The sequence below is a fragment of the Strongylocentrotus purpuratus genome, unplaced genomic scaffold (genome assembly GCF_000002235.5).
Source record: "Strongylocentrotus purpuratus isolate Spur 01 unplaced genomic scaffold, Spur_5.0 spur5_scaffold_3, whole genome shotgun sequence".
Taxonomy (NCBI): domain Eukaryota; kingdom Metazoa; phylum Echinodermata; class Echinoidea; order Camarodonta; family Strongylocentrotidae; genus Strongylocentrotus; species Strongylocentrotus purpuratus.
In genome coordinates, this window is record NW_022145609.1 from 32,292,831 (window position 1) to 32,310,883 (window position 18,053).

The following is an 18,053-nucleotide window of genomic DNA, read 5'->3' on the forward strand; positions in this document are numbered from 1 at the left end:
TTATTTCGCCTTGCCAATTTGATAATACAATACAATACAATACAATAAACATTTAGGGCGCCATTCCCATAAGGCTCAGAGCGCTAACATCAAATAATATTATTGGTCTTTACTACATGTAGTAATTAAAGGCTACAATTAGATATTCCATAAAATATTAAATTCAATTGATTAAATTAAATAATTAAACATAGAGGAGAATTCATGTAAAGAGATGAGTTTTCAGAACCTTCTTAAAAATATCGATAGAGGCAGATTGTCTGATGGACATGGGGAGATTATTCCACCCTTTGGATGCTGATTTTAGGACTAGAGTGATTGTTGTAAACGGGTTTGCACTTGGAGTGTCGCTGTATTTAGCTTACTCCCACTTGCCTGCACTTAACCAGTCAATAAAAGTTGTTTAAATTTTTTTTTATCACTAGGACTCTCCTGATAAATGCTGGAGCGGTCTTGAACTTCAAGTTGTAAGTTACCATTCAATTTGAATTAACAGGTTGCTTTTTAACCAACAATAGTTTCATTTGAAGCCCCACTTCTTTCGCCTTAATCAATGACTTATCGATAATTGTACACAACCTTTGACTATTAAACTAACTTCTCCTTTGAAATTTTATTTCAAGAGAAATTATATAAAGCATATCATTATTCATTACTTTCTCAATTTGTCATTTCATTTATTCTATTTATTTCTTTTATTTGAGGTACAAAAAAATATCTAGGCAGAATAGTATGACAATGATTAGAAAGTAGTCATTAAAATTTGTTGGGAATGGATTTCGATTACACACCAAATAAACTGTTCTAGAAGTATATGTAACATTATTACCCGTATCAGACATCTGAGCTGGTCAGTTACAAAACTGTATTGCCCTAGTTTTCACTAGCAGTGGGAATGAAGGTATATATTCTTTGTATTTTACTTGGTCTCCCTGCCTGTATAGACTTTACGTGTAGAGGCGAGTGAAAATTAGTCTCGTATTGACCACGCCGTATTTTGCCATTTTCATTGCGCATCTATTAAACATGCGCACTTTGAGGCACTTTATTGTGACGTAATAATCACAACAAAGGCACACTGTTTGCAGTGTATCGAAAATTTTGTCAAGCACTGCTGGTTGACAAAGTTTGTTCAGTTCTTTGGGATTGTCATGGTTGATTTATGTATTCGCTCTAGGTGTCTGATTTGGATAACAATAAAAATATATAACTGGCTTAACTTTCGGTAGATACCACATATATTGCCCTCACAAGACCCATATTGCCCTCGCTTTGATTCGGGGCAATATGAGTCTAGTTTGGGCAATATATTTGGTATCTCCCTCAAGGCCAGTCAGTATTATATAATTGTATTGTATTGCTCTTTAATTTGAGATAATGGTTTAATTCTTTTGTCTTTCATTTTGCAGCAAAAAAAGAAGTGATAATAGTGCCTTTGATGACGGAATCATGGAGCCAACGACAGGTTTGTGGTTTCAGGAAATTTCACGAGTTTATAAACTATATTATTGCAAATACAATGTATATAAGTGAACTATATCTCTGTACATTTAGAAGTTACAGGACAACGCAACCGCATAACTTGGTATTTTGTGAATATAATAAACCTACACATTCACTTTGTAAATCAAATTCTTTTTTCATAAAATCACACAATTGTTGACAATGTATGCTTTCTCTTTTATTGAAGTGAGTGGGAGGGATTAAAGAAATTTTAATTTGCATGTGACAGGCATTTTGAAGTGTGAATAAGTTTTCAGTAAATAGTTCTATTAATTCGATTGCTTCTAGCTGTTTAGGTATCTGTTTGAAAAGTTTCTTTCCAAAAGGTGCATTATGAAATCTGTATGAGTTCTAACCATACACTCGTAGCAACTACTTCTTTCAAATGTCATTTCTTGTCATTTTTCAGGCGATAAAGTTCGTGAGTTTTTGCTGAATCTAAGATACTTCAGGATATTTATTGCTTTATGGAACATATTGATTATGTTTCTCATGCTGATGTAAGTACTACTATACCTATCCTTTTATCTTTGTGTAATAATAAGGCAATTTCTTAAGTTGAACAATGCATTTCCTCCATGCAACTTCTTAATAATTATATTAAATCTGGTGCTTTACAAATACAAAGTATAATGATCAACCCAGTCTTGAGGATCAATCATGCACGCATCTGCAATCCCTGGGAAGTATTCCTACCATAATATTAAGGTGACTGTGAGGGCATATCGAGGCCCATAACTAAGATTTTATTGGGGGGGGGGGGGTATGCAGACATCATTAGAGATGCCAACCAGTACAATTAAATCGTATTCAGTACGATAAATACGATATCACCTCTTAAAATATAAGTTAGTTTTTATTTTTTTTAAACCCATAAAAACAGCGGAGTCGCATAGAAACATGTACAAGTAAACCCCCGCAACCCCAACAAAAACTTTGCTTCACAATTTTCTCAATAAAATGTTAATGAAAGAGCATACATTTTAATTGACTGTACTTACCAGTAAAACATTTTTCTCAAATTTTACTGGCCCAGGGCCTACGGGTCAGTGGTAGTGTCAAGTTTTGTGAAAATCTGATTTTTTTTTTTTTTGATACTCGGTCTGTTTTTTTGTGTCAAGAGGTTGGCATTTCTGCATTATATGAGGTGGACCCTTTCGGGTGCACTTTGCCTAATATGGCAATTACTATCATGAAGGGTTTTGTCATTCTACTAAGTCCCCATTTCTCTCCTGGGTATGAAGTGGCAAAAGTAGATTAATACCTTGCCCAAGGACATTAGTGCCATGTCGGGCATCGAATCAACATCCTTGCATTTCCATTCAAGTTCTCAAACCACCCAAAAAAGATGCATCTACAACTGTCAGATGAATTTCTTGCAATATGACTACCAGTAGTTAGATATGTCCAACAAATATATAACTGTATACTTTTCTTTTTTTTGCAAGTCTAAGCTATTTTGCCCCATATATGCTATCAATCACACCTAGGATTTTACTACAGTACAATGTACATCTGGGGGGTGTTTCACAAAACTTGTCATCAGTGACAACTGACAGTTTTTGTTATAAGCTACTGAAATCCTTGCTTCTGATTGGTTATCAACAGATTTGTCACTGATTTTTGTCATTTGTCATTGAAAACAGGCATTGTGAAACGGGTCCCTGATCTTTGTTTTTAGTAAATAGCCCTACAAGATCTAATGCCAAACCTACTATGAAGTGAATTGACACATATGATATCAATTTATGTTAAGAAATCTGCAATACTTGGTTACATGGGACACCAAAAGACCAACCTTGGACTTGCCTTTTTCCCCCAAAAGAAGAGAAAACAAATCACAGATTGCAGTTCTGTTAAAAAAACATGCACACAGACAGGGACCATGGGAGTGTTTCACAAAACTTGTCATCAGTGACAAATGACAATTTTTGTTATAAAGCTACTGAAATCCTTGCTTCTAATTGGTTATCAGCAGATTTGTCACTGATTTTTGTCATTTGTCATTGAAAAAAGGCTTTGTGAAACACCCCCATGTCTCCTTATTGTGCCAGCTACCATAACAAAAATGTTCTCTCCTTTAGTCTCCTATTTAGTATCCCTCTGATTTTAACCTCATTTGTGACTTTATTTGACAGATTCTTCGGATCGTGACCCTGTCATGCCACATGTCTAAGGCCTGGAACGAGTCTGCAATACAATACACCTGGTCTGCGCATTGAAGGTGGTGTTATCTTTCCAGTTGGAGTGAGTTACTGACAGAAACTTCATCGCAAAATGTGAACAAAACTTCTTGAAAGAAGCTCTATATTGGAGACATAAATTCTAAAGTGGGAGAAATTGATGCTCCCTGTGATTGGCCAGCGCATGGTGCGGACCACCAAAGAAGACATAGTTGTGAACATGTGCCTTCTTATACAAATGTATTGACCGGTAGTCATAAAAAGGGGAAGTCCCCCCTGATATTCAGTTGGTGTTAATAGAAGCAGAACAATGAGAGAAACAGGTCAGTGAAAGTTCGAGGAAAAACCTATTAAAAATAAGAAAGTTATGCTTTTTTGAAGGCACAATCAATTAAACGCAAATTGGCAACTCTGTGACGTATCTTGCAAGGTCCCCTCCCATTCACCCTTTAAAAATCTATGTTGTCCTTTAAGAATATTTTCATTCATGGCATTCAACCTAAATATATTTATTGCAAATACGTTTTTATGCAACCCCTGCATGAAATAGATCTATTCTGTCATCAATAAACCTTTATGTACAGAGCAAATTGGAGAGGAGCTCACAAGATACATCAGTGTTGCTAATTTGTGTTTCACTGATGATAACTTCAAAAATTCATATTAATTTTTTTTTTGGATTAGATATTGCTCAAACTTAATTTGTTTCTGTCATTCTGCTTTTATTAAAGGCAACCTGATATCAGGGTGGACTTCTTCTTTAATAATGTATGAAATTAATGTAAGTGGGGATTAATTTTTAGGTAGTTAAGTAAATGTAGGACTAAAAAATGCATGTCGGGAATACAAAAGGCATTCAGTATGTGATGATGTTGGTGAATAAAAAATTTGTAAATGTACTTATGTGATACTAAGCCTAATGAAATAGTATTTACCAGCTGCTGTAAACTTATAAATATCAACAATTATGCATCTCACGTTCTGGACAAGTCTTTTTTTCATGTATGATGCCACTATATATTAAAAAAACTACCTACAGTGATCCAAGATATTGCTTTTTGCTTGTGCTACTGTATAAGCACTTATTTTTCGTTAATCAATTATTAATTGAGAATCTAATAGCATGTATGGATATCTCCATAACAAAAGCCTGCTGCATATCAGGAACAAAGCTTTAATCGTTAATTTGATATGTACATGTTTCCTTTTCTTTCAGCCTATCTAAAGAAAATGATGGGTGAGATTTACTGTATCAGGAGCTTGATTGTAAAAACAAAGATGGGGTGGTTGCTTTTGGCAGACGTTTCTTGATTTTAAAGCCCAGTGTCTCATCCATCTCTTATGATGCCCAAATCGAACATTTCTTTATTATTTGTTCTTTTCTTGAGGGGGGGGGGGGGGGGGGGGTGCAAAGAGCCTGCTTCTTGAGACATGATGTAATGCCAAAAAATTATTAGATATAGGGAAAAGATTATTATTGGAATATTTTAATGAATCAATTTGCCTTCTTGAAGTTTTGATCCTCGAAAGGAAAACCATGGCAAATATCTGACAATCTAAAATAGTGCAGACAGAAAGATCTGTGAATCAACTGTGAGAGTGACAAAATACTTGAAAATATAATTTATTAAAGTTTATTGTGTTGAATCCTGTTAGTATAGTTGTGTGTGATGTACTAGTAATATCATGTGGTCAACCGTTTTCCACTTGCAACCAGAGATGTGCTTTTGAGTAGAATGTGGTTTTACAGTCCTATACTATGGCCTAGGCTTCTTTTGTACATACAAACAGGGTGTAAATACTCATGCTCTACGTTTGCAAAAGTTTGATGACCTTTTGTATGAAGTCAAGTAATAAACAATCATTAGAATGTATAGACAAATGTTCAGTTATTTATTTTTTGAAAATCTGGGCCCCATTTCATAAAACATGCCATCAATATTACTATAATTGTGATAAGTTACTGAAATCATTGCCTTTGACTGAGCAAGAGAAATTTATCATAGAAATGTGACGCTCGTTATTAGTTTAAAAGTTTTATGAAATGAGGCCCAGGTTCTAATCATACTCATCTACATTGTCTAAAGTGTACCTGCAGAGAGAGAGAGAGAGAGAGAGAAAAGGGGGGGGGGGGAAGAGGAGGGAGACCAAGACAGAAAAAGGAAGAGTGTGTGGGAAAGGGAAAGGGGAATAGCCAAAGAAAGATGAGAATAGATGGGAAAAAGAATGGGATATGGAGAAAAGGGAAAAACAGATTCAAATGTGAATGAGATGGAATACATAGGGATAGACAGAAAGTGTGTACAAGATGGAAAGGTGAGTTGAGAAGAACATGAAGGTATAATTATCTATTAGAGAAAGAATACAAGTGATTTGAAAGAGATGGAATAGAAAGTATGAAACAATTTTGGAGAAAGGAAAAAGAACTAAAACAAAAATATGCCTCTTTGAAACTATGTTTCTCTCCCTCTCTACCATCATTTAACACTCGTTCTCCATCCCTCCCTCATCGTTTTTGTTTCTTTCCTGAATTTCCACCCTCTCTCTATCCCTCCTCTTCTCTCTCTGTCTCTCTCTCTCTCCTCTTCTCTGTCTCTCTCTCTCTCTACCTCCTCTTCTCTCTATCCCTCATCTCTCCCTCCTCTTCTCTCTTTCTCTCCCTTCCATTCTTTTCTTATTTCTATCCCTTTTGATTCAAATTTAAATATTCTAGAGCATATAAAGAGCTTTTTTTTCTCCACTAAAACTGATCGAAAACTAAAACATAAATTATTGTTCAAAGTCACCAAGGGCCTTTATCTAAACACCCGAAACAGATTGAGCCAAGGGCAGTGTTTCACAAAACCATCATAAGTACAAGTTGGCTGACATCCCATGTAAGACATGCTTAAGAATCAAAGAACTTGTACTGATGATGGTTTCATGAAAATGTACCCTGGTGATTGAAAAGTAAATGATTGTCTTCTACACAAGAATTACAATTTACAAGAATTTAATGTCCTTATTCATTTTTACATGTATGTACAAATGTCAAATATGAAATTAATAATACAAAGAACATTCTCTCGTTCAGTGGTTTCTACTTGATGATCTTGAGCATCAATACACCATGACCTGGGGGGGGGGGGGTGTTTCACAAAACTTGTCATCAGTGACAAATGACAGTTTTTGTTATAAGCTACTGAAATCCTTGCTTCTGATTGGATATCAGCAGATTTGTCACTGATTTTTGTCATTTGTCATTGAGAGAAGGCTTTGTGAAACGGGTCCCTTTATTCTAATACAATTTAAACCCAACTCGAGGTGAAGGCTTTTGATCTAAATCAGGTTTCACAAAGATTAGTTTTCCTTTAGTTAAACTAAGTTTTAGTTAAAGGTAAATGGTAAATGTTGGGTTTAACTGAATTACAATAGAGACCCATGGGTTTAAGGGTGGAAACCATTGGGCAAATTCTCTATACAGTTGCATCGCATTAGAAGGGGAGGAGGACTCCTGTGAAATAGCTAGTTGACTTAGAGATAGTCAAGACATTGTAAGATGTTCATGATCAGTTAGTTACTGGTGGTCACTTCATGGAATTCCAAATGGCACCCTCCCCGGGCCTTCAATAGAGATTCTATGTTTGAGCTCCAATAACATATGATTGCATTTGCATATGTGTATATATGCGTATGTCACAACTATATCTGTTAATACAGTATTGTACTGATTGTACTGACTAGAAGGTACAGTTTGAGAGTGGCATCGACAAGGTGTAAGTTGGGAAACCTACATATCCTATCAATAGAAACTACATTCTTTATCAATCTTTTCCCAAATGAGGTTGAAGAAAAAATACAAGAGTACATGGGTGTATCCCCTGTAAATTCAGCTATATGAATGAGCCCCCTTTTAAAAACAGATCTTCTCTGTCTATACAGTTACATATATATGAAGTCATGCCATTGCGGAGAAAGTTCTCAATAGACATTGTAGTCCTTCCAACATCCTTAGCAGAATATTTCCTGCATGAATCTTGAAACTAAAACTTGTTGAAGAGCTCTCGTCATACTGCCCACACAAAGATGCAATCTGGACCTCATCAAGTCTTCCGTCTGGCATCTTGCGGACTTTGAAGGCTCTGTAGAACCGGTCTTGGACCATCATCCAGGTGGGTCCATTTAGTGCAAGGAATCATACTGGGTACTGTGATCAGATGTCCTAGTTCCATTCAAGAGCCCCTGAAACATGAAAGATAAACACAATCAGAAAATTTATCCAAAGGGTGGCAACAAATGGGCATGAATAGAGTTCAGTTAAACACCTTGTGATAAAACATTAATTCTATGCAGTACAATTGAGCAGCGTATGGCACATTTCCAGTCCCAAATGGTTCTTTTGTCTAACATCTACTGAAAGACATTTAAGAAGTATCGATGGCAGCTATTTTTTGAGGCAAGAAATTGCCCCCATTTGCACACATTGCCAGGCCCATCAGCTTTTGAAAATCCTAAATTTTGAAACCCTAAAAGTTATAATTTATTGAGAAAATTAGACCCCGAGTTGTGCCCATGACATCAATGGCATCAAAAACCCATTTATGCTTCTGATAAAATGTGTCAAAGTGATTATGGTATTATTAATGATTATGAGAACCTGTAGAAAAATAAGATCAGGAAAAAAATATCTGGAAGATGACTCTTGTCAATAGAAAAAGAAAAAAATAATTCCATGTTGAAATAAATTTGTAGACTACTGATTTATATAATTCCTATAGGCTTAGTACTTTAACAACCTGATTCCCATAAGCATAAGCAAAAAGTTAATTTTCATGTTTAGCCGTATGACACTCATGATTTCTACAAGTTTCTGATTTTCCTTTAATATCATCACCTTACCCAACAAAAGAAGATTTTCACATGTACTTATTTTGATCAAAATCGTGGTACACACACTATTACTTTAAGCACATTGTTTAGGTAGTTAGAAACAACTGTTTGTTTACTTCCTTTATTAAACCCTTTAATACTACATTACATTATATTTCAGGATATGCACAAAGAGATCAAAAAGAGATGGGTGTTACAAGAATTACATCTCACCTTCTAGAAATGCATATGCATCATTTGTGTCAATGGAGAGATCTGGAAAAAAGGAAAAGTACAACAATACATAATTATTACAAAGTTATAAAATGTGTTCATCATCAAATAGAGATTCATGTACACTGTACAGTAAAAAAATCTTAGATTCAGAAATGATCTAAATACTCATTTAACTCTTTGGATGCTTTCTTCGCCTCTCTGCACTGTTGCTCATTTGCCACACAAGTAATTTTGCACAAAACTTTAGGCATTATTAAATTAGGATTAATTCATATATTATCTATACTGATTTAGATGATTGCCAACAAATTAGAAAAACTGACCTCTATATTTCATTAACTTTTCTGCGGAATAATAACTTTTACTTACCTATGTCTTGTTTTCTTATAGTCTTCTTTTTTCCCCTTTCAGTAAAAGTGTACGCTGACTTGGTAAAACTCTCAAGAAAATACTCCTGAAAAAGATAAGAATACAAATGCTGGTGCAAAAGGTTCACTTATATGTAAATAACTTGAACTACCAATAAAAAAGAATTAAATCAAGAAAAACAGGTTCAGTCAAAGGTCTTTTATTCAAATCTGGGCAAATTGTGTTATGTGTATTAATCATTACAATGTTTAATGCTAGAAGTTAGTTAATAGTTATAATATTGTTCCAATAACATTATTTTTTTGTATCAGCGTACATCAGTATTCCAATCGCCTCTATACAGAGACTGAAGTACATCGTATGGGTAATAGTGAGGGTGAGGTTATGCAATATAGTTTGTGTGTGATTGCAGATCTCATCGTGCAATTTTTTTTTAAAGAAAGCAACCAGATTAGCTGAAAGTAAGTCCCAATATTTTGATGTTTTACAATGATTACAATGTTATTTTGATAGTAGTAGTTAAAAATCAGACTTATTTTCTTTCCAATCATATTTTTTCTTTACAAACTGTTTAAGTTTAGATAAAGGAAAACTAAGGGCAAATTTCTTCTTCTTCTTCTTCCTGGAAAGTGTAGGCTTCATGAAATGAAGATCAAACCACTATGGGTAGATGCGTGCACAGTCAATGGTATGTACGCAGACAGGAATTTATAGTGCAGATAAATGTATGTAAAGGGATGTGCAGTTAAAAAGTAGCTTGTCTGCACGCTAGATGGTGCCGTCCCTCAATGCTGCTTTAAAGGGATCCAGTGAAACAAAACTCTTTTGGGTATTTTTTCGGCAATGCAAATATGAATATTCATATCATATTCATAGAACGCTGTTCGCTCGAAATGACTGAATATTGTTGGATCGACGATACAACATTGATGAATCGTCGGGTTAGGATGAAGAATCACGCTTTTTTCCATCAAAGACTTCTTTAAATTAAATATGATTATGGTTTCAAATCAAGTGGTCGGAAAGATGCCCAGAGGAGTCAAAAAAACATTGTACTGTAAGTCCAAATTGTAATTAATACCTCTTTACATTGCGAAAAAGAGAGGAGCCGACTGTAGTAATGTGATATTTGCTATGTATATCCATCTTTTTTTGATTTGGGCGCTGCTCTGTGGCGACCGTCACTGGTTATTTTGTTTGTCTTATATTTGTGTAAATTTGTCAATTTTGTGGATCATCTTCTTGTAATTTGTGGCTGTCTGAAAGCACAATGGCGTTTGCACATTCAAGGATAATCATAGTTGTTTTCATTGCGGTTCTGGTGATATCTGTGGAAATACGACCAGGACAAGCAATCGAGACCCGACCACACCCTACCAGTCTTGTGTACTCACGGGATGAGCTGCTAAAGTTACGGGACACTTCAGCGGAAACTCGACCGACCGGCTTTGACGACTTCCCGAAGGAATGTAAACCACGGAAGAGAGGTAGGAAAGGGGGTGTCAGGTCACGTATCAGAAGAAGGGGCAACAAACCACCACTTCCTACAATCATCCTTGGTAATGTTCGCTCCTTACCGAATAAAATGACTGAACTCGAAACCTTATCTAAATACATGCACGAATACAGAGAGGCTTGTTTGATGTGTTTTACCGAAACCTGGCTTAATGAAAATGTACCAGACAGTGCTGTTGAATTGCCTAACTTTTCGTTAATAAGAAGTGATAGAACGACTGCATCGGGAAAATCACGAGGTGGGGGACTGTGTATGTATGTCAATAAGAGATGGTGCACAAACTGGTCAATTAAACATTCAGTGTGTCAGCCAGATATTGAATTACTAGCTGTCGGTCTTCGGCCATTTTACCTTCCCAGAGAATTTCCGCAAATTTTTGTAATCACTACATACATACATCCAAGAGCAGACGTGGCCGTTGCTAGTGACGCTATTGCTGAGAAAGTAAACAATCTTCAGGCATTGTCACCAGACGCGCCAATCTTTATCGCAGGTGACTTCAATCAATGTCGACTAGATAACGTTATGCCTAATTTCGAACAATATATTAACATTCCTTCCAGAAACGACGCTTTTCTTGATCTTTGTTATGGAAACATCCCTCATGCATACACAAGTAAAGCATGTCATCAACTCGGGAATTCCGATCATCTGAATTTTCATCTTGTACCTACCTACAGACAGAAACTAAAGAAAGCGTCCCCAGTTTCTAGGCAACGATACGACTGGTCGGATGACGCATCAGAATGACTGCGAGCTTGTTTAGATTGCACTGACTGGGATGTCCTATTCAATTCCACGGACACGCTTGATGAGGCAACGGAGGTGATCAGCGCATACATCAACTTTTGTGTGGACTTGAACATTCCGCGTAAAACGTCGAAGGTTTTTCAGAATAATAAACCATGGGTTTCAAAAGAACTGAGGGACTTGTTGAAAGCAAAAAACCGGGCACTTGTTGCCGGTGATAATTCAGAAGTAAGAAATCTACAGAAACAAATTAAACGACAGGTTATAGCATCAAAACAGTTGTATAAAGAGAAGATTGAAAGAGGCTTTCAGGAAAACAATCCTAAAGCTGCATGGAAGACCTTACAAGATGTTACAGGTTATAAAAGGAAGTCATCTGTTAATGAGTCTGTAGTGAATCAAACATTTGTTGATAGCCTAAATGATTTTTATTGTCGATTTGACCATAGTGATTTTGCAACGAAGAATGTTGAAACCATGCAAAACCTTAGAGAGAGCCTCACCCGGGATTTTGAAGTAATTACGGTATCTGAACACGAAGTTAGAATGGTGCTAGGTGATGTTAATGTGAATAAAACCCCGGGCCCTGATCGTATTTGCAATAAGCTATTAAAAACGTGCAAGGATCAATTGGCCAGTGTTTTTCAAAAGCTTTTCCAGCTTTCTATCGATCGAGGAACAATTCCTAAATTGTGGAAAATGTCAACTGTTGTACCACTTCCTAAAGTGAAAAACCCATCAGAAATGAATGACTATCGTCCTATAGCTCTAACATGTAGTATTATGAAATGTCTTGAGAAAATTGTACTGAAACGTTTGCTGAATCAAGTCTCCCCCTTCTTAGATCCCATGCAATTTGCTTACAGGAAAAATAGGGGCGTAGAAGATGCAGTTTTGATACTCTTGCACAAACTGTATTCCCACTTAGACACAATGAAAACGTACACGAGATCAGTTTTCATAGATTTCTCTAGCGCATTTAATACCTTGATACCACACCTGCTTACTAGGAAGTTGAGTAATTTAAATGTACACCCACAACTTATAATGACAATACAAGACTTTCTGTTGTGTAGATGTCAGCAGGTGAAAATAGGAAAGCTAATCTCATGTGTTCGTTCTATCAGTACTGGTGTACCTCAGGGATGCGTACTATCCCCGGTGCTCTTTTCCATTTACACCAATGATTTCGTGAGCACTGACGACAATTGTTCTATGATTAAATATGCCGATGATACGGTGATTACAGGGTATATTTCAGATGATAATACTGAACGTTATCTTTCATTGATCCAACAGTTTGTTGAATGGTGTGACAGGCACCACTTACAACTAAATGTAGCAAAAACGAAGGAGATCGTAATAGATTTTCGTAAGAGAACTGTAGTGGATCATGCACCCCTTTGTATTCACGATTCCGTAGTCGAGCAGGTTAGCGAGTACAAATATCTTGGCACTACTATATCATGTAAATTGGATTGGTCAAAAAATGTCAACATTATCCAGAAGAAAGCAAATCAAAGGCTTTATTTCCTTAGACAACTTAAGAAACTCCACATAGATAATACACTTCTTGTTCTGTTCTATAAATCAATCATTCAGTCTATCTTGACATTCAATCTCATTTGTTACTTTCGTAATGGAACACGTGCTAGCAAAAGGAAAACAGAAAGAATAAGGAAAATTGCTCAGCGCATCACCGGTTTGGAATTGCCCAGTTTAGAAAGTATATGTTGATCGTACATTGCTGAAGATTACTCGTATTATGAAAGACCCGTCACATCCTTTGTTCCATAATTATAATTTCAACCGTTCAGGAATTCGCCTCTGCGTTCCCCGCACTAGGCGGGAACGCTTTATACGCTCATTTGTACCAGATTCAACTCACATGTTCAACAGTATGGTAAAACGAGGGCAATCAATGTAGACACTGTACCCTTTATTTTATTGATTTCCTCCATTCCTATACAAGTAGTCAGATCTTATTTTTAGATGAAACGCCATTGATGTTATGTTGTTATTATGTTTTATAATCTGTTTAATTTTGTACATTTCCTTGTAACACACAATTGTACCAGTGAACAATGAATTTCCATATTATGGACAATAAATCAATTCAATTCAATCAGAAACTTGTCTGTACGAAACAGTGAAATACTGCCCTCTCCGGCAGAATAAAGTAAGCTTAGCAACGAGCATAATGGCGTAGACTTCTAGCTGTATTACCTTCGTATTTATGGACATATAAGATACGACATTTGGCGACGAGGATGGGATTTTACACAAATACAAGTGCTAACAACTCTCAGAAGAAAAAAGCCAAATCACTCATATATATTTTGGTTGTTGGATTTGATTTTAATATCCAAACCGATTCAGTTACATACTATTATGTGGTGATACTGTATGTATTCAACAGGCTTAATGCACCTTTTCCAACATTATAGGAAACTCTATCTCAAAGAAGGGAGAGGTGTAGTAATGTGATATTTACTATGTATATCCATCAGAAACTTGTCTGTACGAAACAGTGAAATACTGCCCTCTCCCGCAGAATAAAGTAAGCTTAGCAACAAGCATAATGGTGTAGACTTCTAGCTGTAAGATGGAATTCAATAAACTGAACTGAACTGAACTGAACTGTATTACCTTCGTATTTATGGACATATAAGATATGACACCGACCCTACCCAAATCAGAGGCTAACGAACGAAAGAGACATAAATTTTCGGTCAAGATCTATGTGAGTCAAAAAAAATTTACACCTAGAAAATTGCAAGTTATTTTAAAAATCATATATGAATATTAAATTACTTTACATCTTATGGAAATATGGAAGAGTGTTTCATCCCAAATCATTTGGTATCATTTTTGGTGGTTCCATATGTGTTCACGCTTGGTTGAACAGAAAGCATTGTTTGCGAGAGTGCGAAAATCGACTTGCGCCAAAGTGATGCCTACAGTATGTATTATGTTGGGATTAGCGGAGTGAGAGAATGAATTGAATGAATCAAATGAAATGCATTGCTTACATGTATGCTTTTTGCAGAAGCAAAGTCACACACACACACACACACACACGCAAAAAATGTTTGTTTGATATTTGATATGTGTGGCATGATTTATTTTGTTAGGGATGTTTTTTTAATCTGCAAAGACCGAATTAATACCCAAATCCCAATTGCTTTATTCAAACATCACATAAACAACTTTGGCGCATGCATGTCGATTTTTGCATTCTCGCAAACAATGCCCTCCTGTTCATCCAAGGCAAGCGTGAACACATACCACACACAATGATACTAAAGTAAATGATTCGGGATGAAACACTCTTTCATAAGTAATTGGTGCTAGTGTAGTTCTGTATCCATTTTTTAAGCAGTTTTTTTAGCAGTTTAATATCGATTCTTAGCAAAGGAATTTTATGCCAATTCTTTACTAATTTTAATCATAATCATATATTGCATTTTCCACCTGAATTTGGATCACATCAGAGATCGGGAAGCCTCCAATTAGGGCTTCGATGTCGATGTCGTCGCTCACTACCGTATCCAGGCTATAGCTCTGTACCTCAAACTGAAGCTATCAGTCTAAAATTATGCAAACTTTGCGTATGCTTTATGGTATTACGCACATGCACGATACCATAAACTATACGAGAAGCTTGCATAATTTTAGACTGATAGCTTCAGTTTGAGTTGCAAAGCTATAGCGCGGAGACGGTACTGAGCGACGACGTCGACATCGAAGCCCTTGGCCTAAACGGAGGCTTCCCGATCTCTGACGTGATCCAAATTCAGGTGGAAAATGCAATATAGATCTAGAGTAAAGGAGCCCGTAATCGGCCAGCTCCCGTTTTCGGCCGATTGGTTGGATGCAAGGTAAAATCACTCTAAAATACATCGCAAAATAGCATAACACATATCCCACTCATACCATACCATGCCAGTGTCACTGAAGAACCACATTTGCAATGAAAAATATATCCTAAAATATCACATTTTAGCGATGTAATCGGCGGTCCTGCTACACAAATCTGAAAAATCGAGTATCTTACGCGTGTATGTAAGAAATATGGGTACCATAAAATCCGCTTTATTTCAAGTATTTTTCAGATTTAGAGCCCGATTTTGTGTTAGTCGCAAGCTCAAAAGTATCTCATCGCATGTATTAAATCAATGCAGCCGGACCCTGCCACGCACACACGATATGTCTGTCTAATTCAGATTCAAACTTCCGATCACCGCTGTGCCTGTCTTCGGCCAAGCGAGCACCAGGGAGCTCCGGCGTGGGATATCTGCTCCGCCCGCTTGTGCTGTACATCAGCGCGGAAACGCTCGGCCGATAACCGGCTCCAAAACAGTGAAAATTGAAATGAATATTGTCATGGCAATTCGTGATTTTTTTTCTGGGATTCTTTTTTTGTTTAAATAATAATAATATTTGCTTCATGATTTGAACAAAAAATGATAATAAATAGGAAGTAAAGGGTCCTAAAAAAAGGATTTTGTCTTAAGTGGCCGAAAACGGGCTCCTTTACTCTAGATCTAGATCTAGATTCTATGATTAAAAATAGGTTCTAGTAAAAAATTGAGCTAAAATTCCTTTGCTAAGATTTTAAGAATGGATATAAAAATTGCTTTAAAAAAATGGATACGGAACTACACTAGCGCCTAATAATTTACTTTTCATAAATGACTTTTAAAATAATAAGCAATTTTCTAGGTGTAAACTTTTTTTGGACTCACACTGCACTGTAGACTCTAATCTCTATTAGTAGTAGCCTATGCACAGACATGACAAGAACAACACAACACACTTCACAACGACTGGGACTGCACTCAATTCCACTGACTTACTGTAGCTTTTGCTAATAAAAACACCGACTCTTGACTTGCTAATGTCACATCAGGATCTGTTTTCATTATGTTCTTTATCCTCGTCAATGGAAATTTGTTGTTTCTTGCGACTGCTTGTGATTTGTCATCCTCCTTCGGCTCCGAGTTTTCGTACTCAATTTGATCCTCCCGCGAAACAGTGGAGCTTTCATCGGCCATGATTATTTATTTTAGTTAAACCATACCGTAGAGGTCTCGTAATTTTTATTTTTAATACGTGACCCAAAGTTTTTTCCCCTTCTCGTATAAGTGCCCATTTCAGGCGCGTACGCAGGGGGGGGGGGGGGGGGGGGGGGGGGGGGGGGGGGTTAAATGAGTGTATTTTGGAGGAACCCCCCCCTTTTTTTGTATTCTAATGGGTGACCAGGTGACCTTACCCCCCCCCCCCCCTCAACGGAACGAAATGTCGACCCGGCAAATGTTCAAATTTTGGGACCCAAACAAAAAATAGATATCCCCCCCCCCCCCCCCCCCCCGCTTATTCAGCGGCTGGCTGAGTCGTTGCAGAAATTTTGGCCCGGGTTAAAAATGTTAATCCCCCCCTTGAAAAAATCCTGCGTACGCTACCTCGGAAGTGGGGGGGGGGGGATAAACGCATTTTTGCCCCCCCCCCCCCTCCCCCAAACAAAAAGAAAGAAAAGGGGAGTACGTAAACTCTGCCCCCTGGGAACCCCCGTGCAACGTATAGCCCTGGATGCTCGTCTGACCGTAATTAAATGCATTTAATCCCTGAGCTTCATGGGGCTCAGCCCCCTGGACCCCACCAAGGGCGCTACGGAGGGCCCCTGGATGCTCATCTGATCGTAATCGTTCGTCATCGTGTCTCATTAGATCAACATTAATGTACAGTTCCTTAATAAAGTTAAATTAAATTAAGTTCGTTAATCGCCCGGTGGCTGCGATGGCCGTCTTAAGGGCGTTTCACAAAGATCCTAAGTTGAACTTATCTCTAAGTTGGACTTAAAATTTATGGGAAGCCATTAGCATCCTTGAAAATATTTTGTATTTTTTTTTTAGAAGTCATAAAATGTTGATTCAAATCATTCATATTTTCTATTATCATGGGAGATTTCATGTTCTTGATGTGGAATTGATGAAAAGTCTAAAATACTCCAATTTTTGCTTTTGAATATATTCATTTTAAGGCTCCAATGGCTGTCCATACTTTTTAAGTCCAACTTAGTGTTAAGTTCTACTTATGATCTTTGTGAAACACTCCCCAGGTCTTCATCAGTTCTGTGCAACTCGTTCCGTAATTAAATGCCTGAAACCGCTGAGCTTCATGGGGCTCATCCCTCTGGACCCCCGGTCAATAGTGACCTGATAGTTTTTTGTTAAATGTATGTTTTCCCGGAACCCCCCCTAATCTTAATGGATGACCTAAAAAAGATGAACTTAACCCCCCCCCCCCCCCCCAACGAAACGGAATGTCGATCATTCAAACTTTCAAATTTCGGGAAAAAAAAAAAAAAAAATGTCCTCTTACCCCTATTTCCATAATTTTATCAAACGAATTCTTTTTCACTAGCTGCCTGCCGTAGCAACAAACGAAATTAACAAAAGACTTAACTCCGTTTCGTTGACAATCAGCCATGCACGAAGTCTTTCGTCTACGGCTGATTGTCCACGAAACGGAGTTAAGTCTTTTGTTAATTCCGTTTGTTGCTACGGCAGGCAGCCAGTGAAAACGAATTAATTTAATAAAATATGGAAATGCAAGCACTACTTTAAACAAACAGAACTTTGTTA

The 18,053-nt window shown here is 37.0% G+C and overlaps 2 protein-coding genes across 2 annotated transcripts; one reads left to right on the top strand and one right to left on the bottom strand.

Moving 5' to 3' along the window:
• Nucleotides 1-425: 425 nt before the first annotated feature.
• On the top strand, nt 426-4,337 carry LOC100889240 (small integral membrane protein 7-A-like; the record flags this gene model as incomplete). Its single annotated transcript, XM_030996455.1, is given in 4 exon segments — nt 426-467; nt 1,410-1,465; nt 1,913-2,003; nt 3,642-4,337. Coding segments are annotated over 4 exon segments (205 nt in total), but the record flags the coding sequence as incomplete, so codon positions are not given.
• A 2,324-nt stretch (nt 4,338-6,661) lies between these two features.
• LOC763808 (DNA polymerase epsilon subunit 4) lies at nt 6,662-16,492 on the bottom strand. The gene is made up of 4 exons (XM_030996441.1): nt 16,266-16,492; nt 9,141-9,225; nt 8,769-8,810; nt 6,662-7,907 (listed from the first exon to the last, which is right to left on the bottom strand). Exons 1-4 carry the CDS (start codon nt 16,461-16,463, stop codon nt 7,888-7,890), a joined length of 345 nt encoding a protein of 114 aa, XP_030852301.1. The 5' UTR covers nt 16,464-16,492; the 3' UTR covers nt 6,662-7,887.
• Between the last annotated feature and the right edge of the window lie 1,561 nt (nt 16,493-18,053).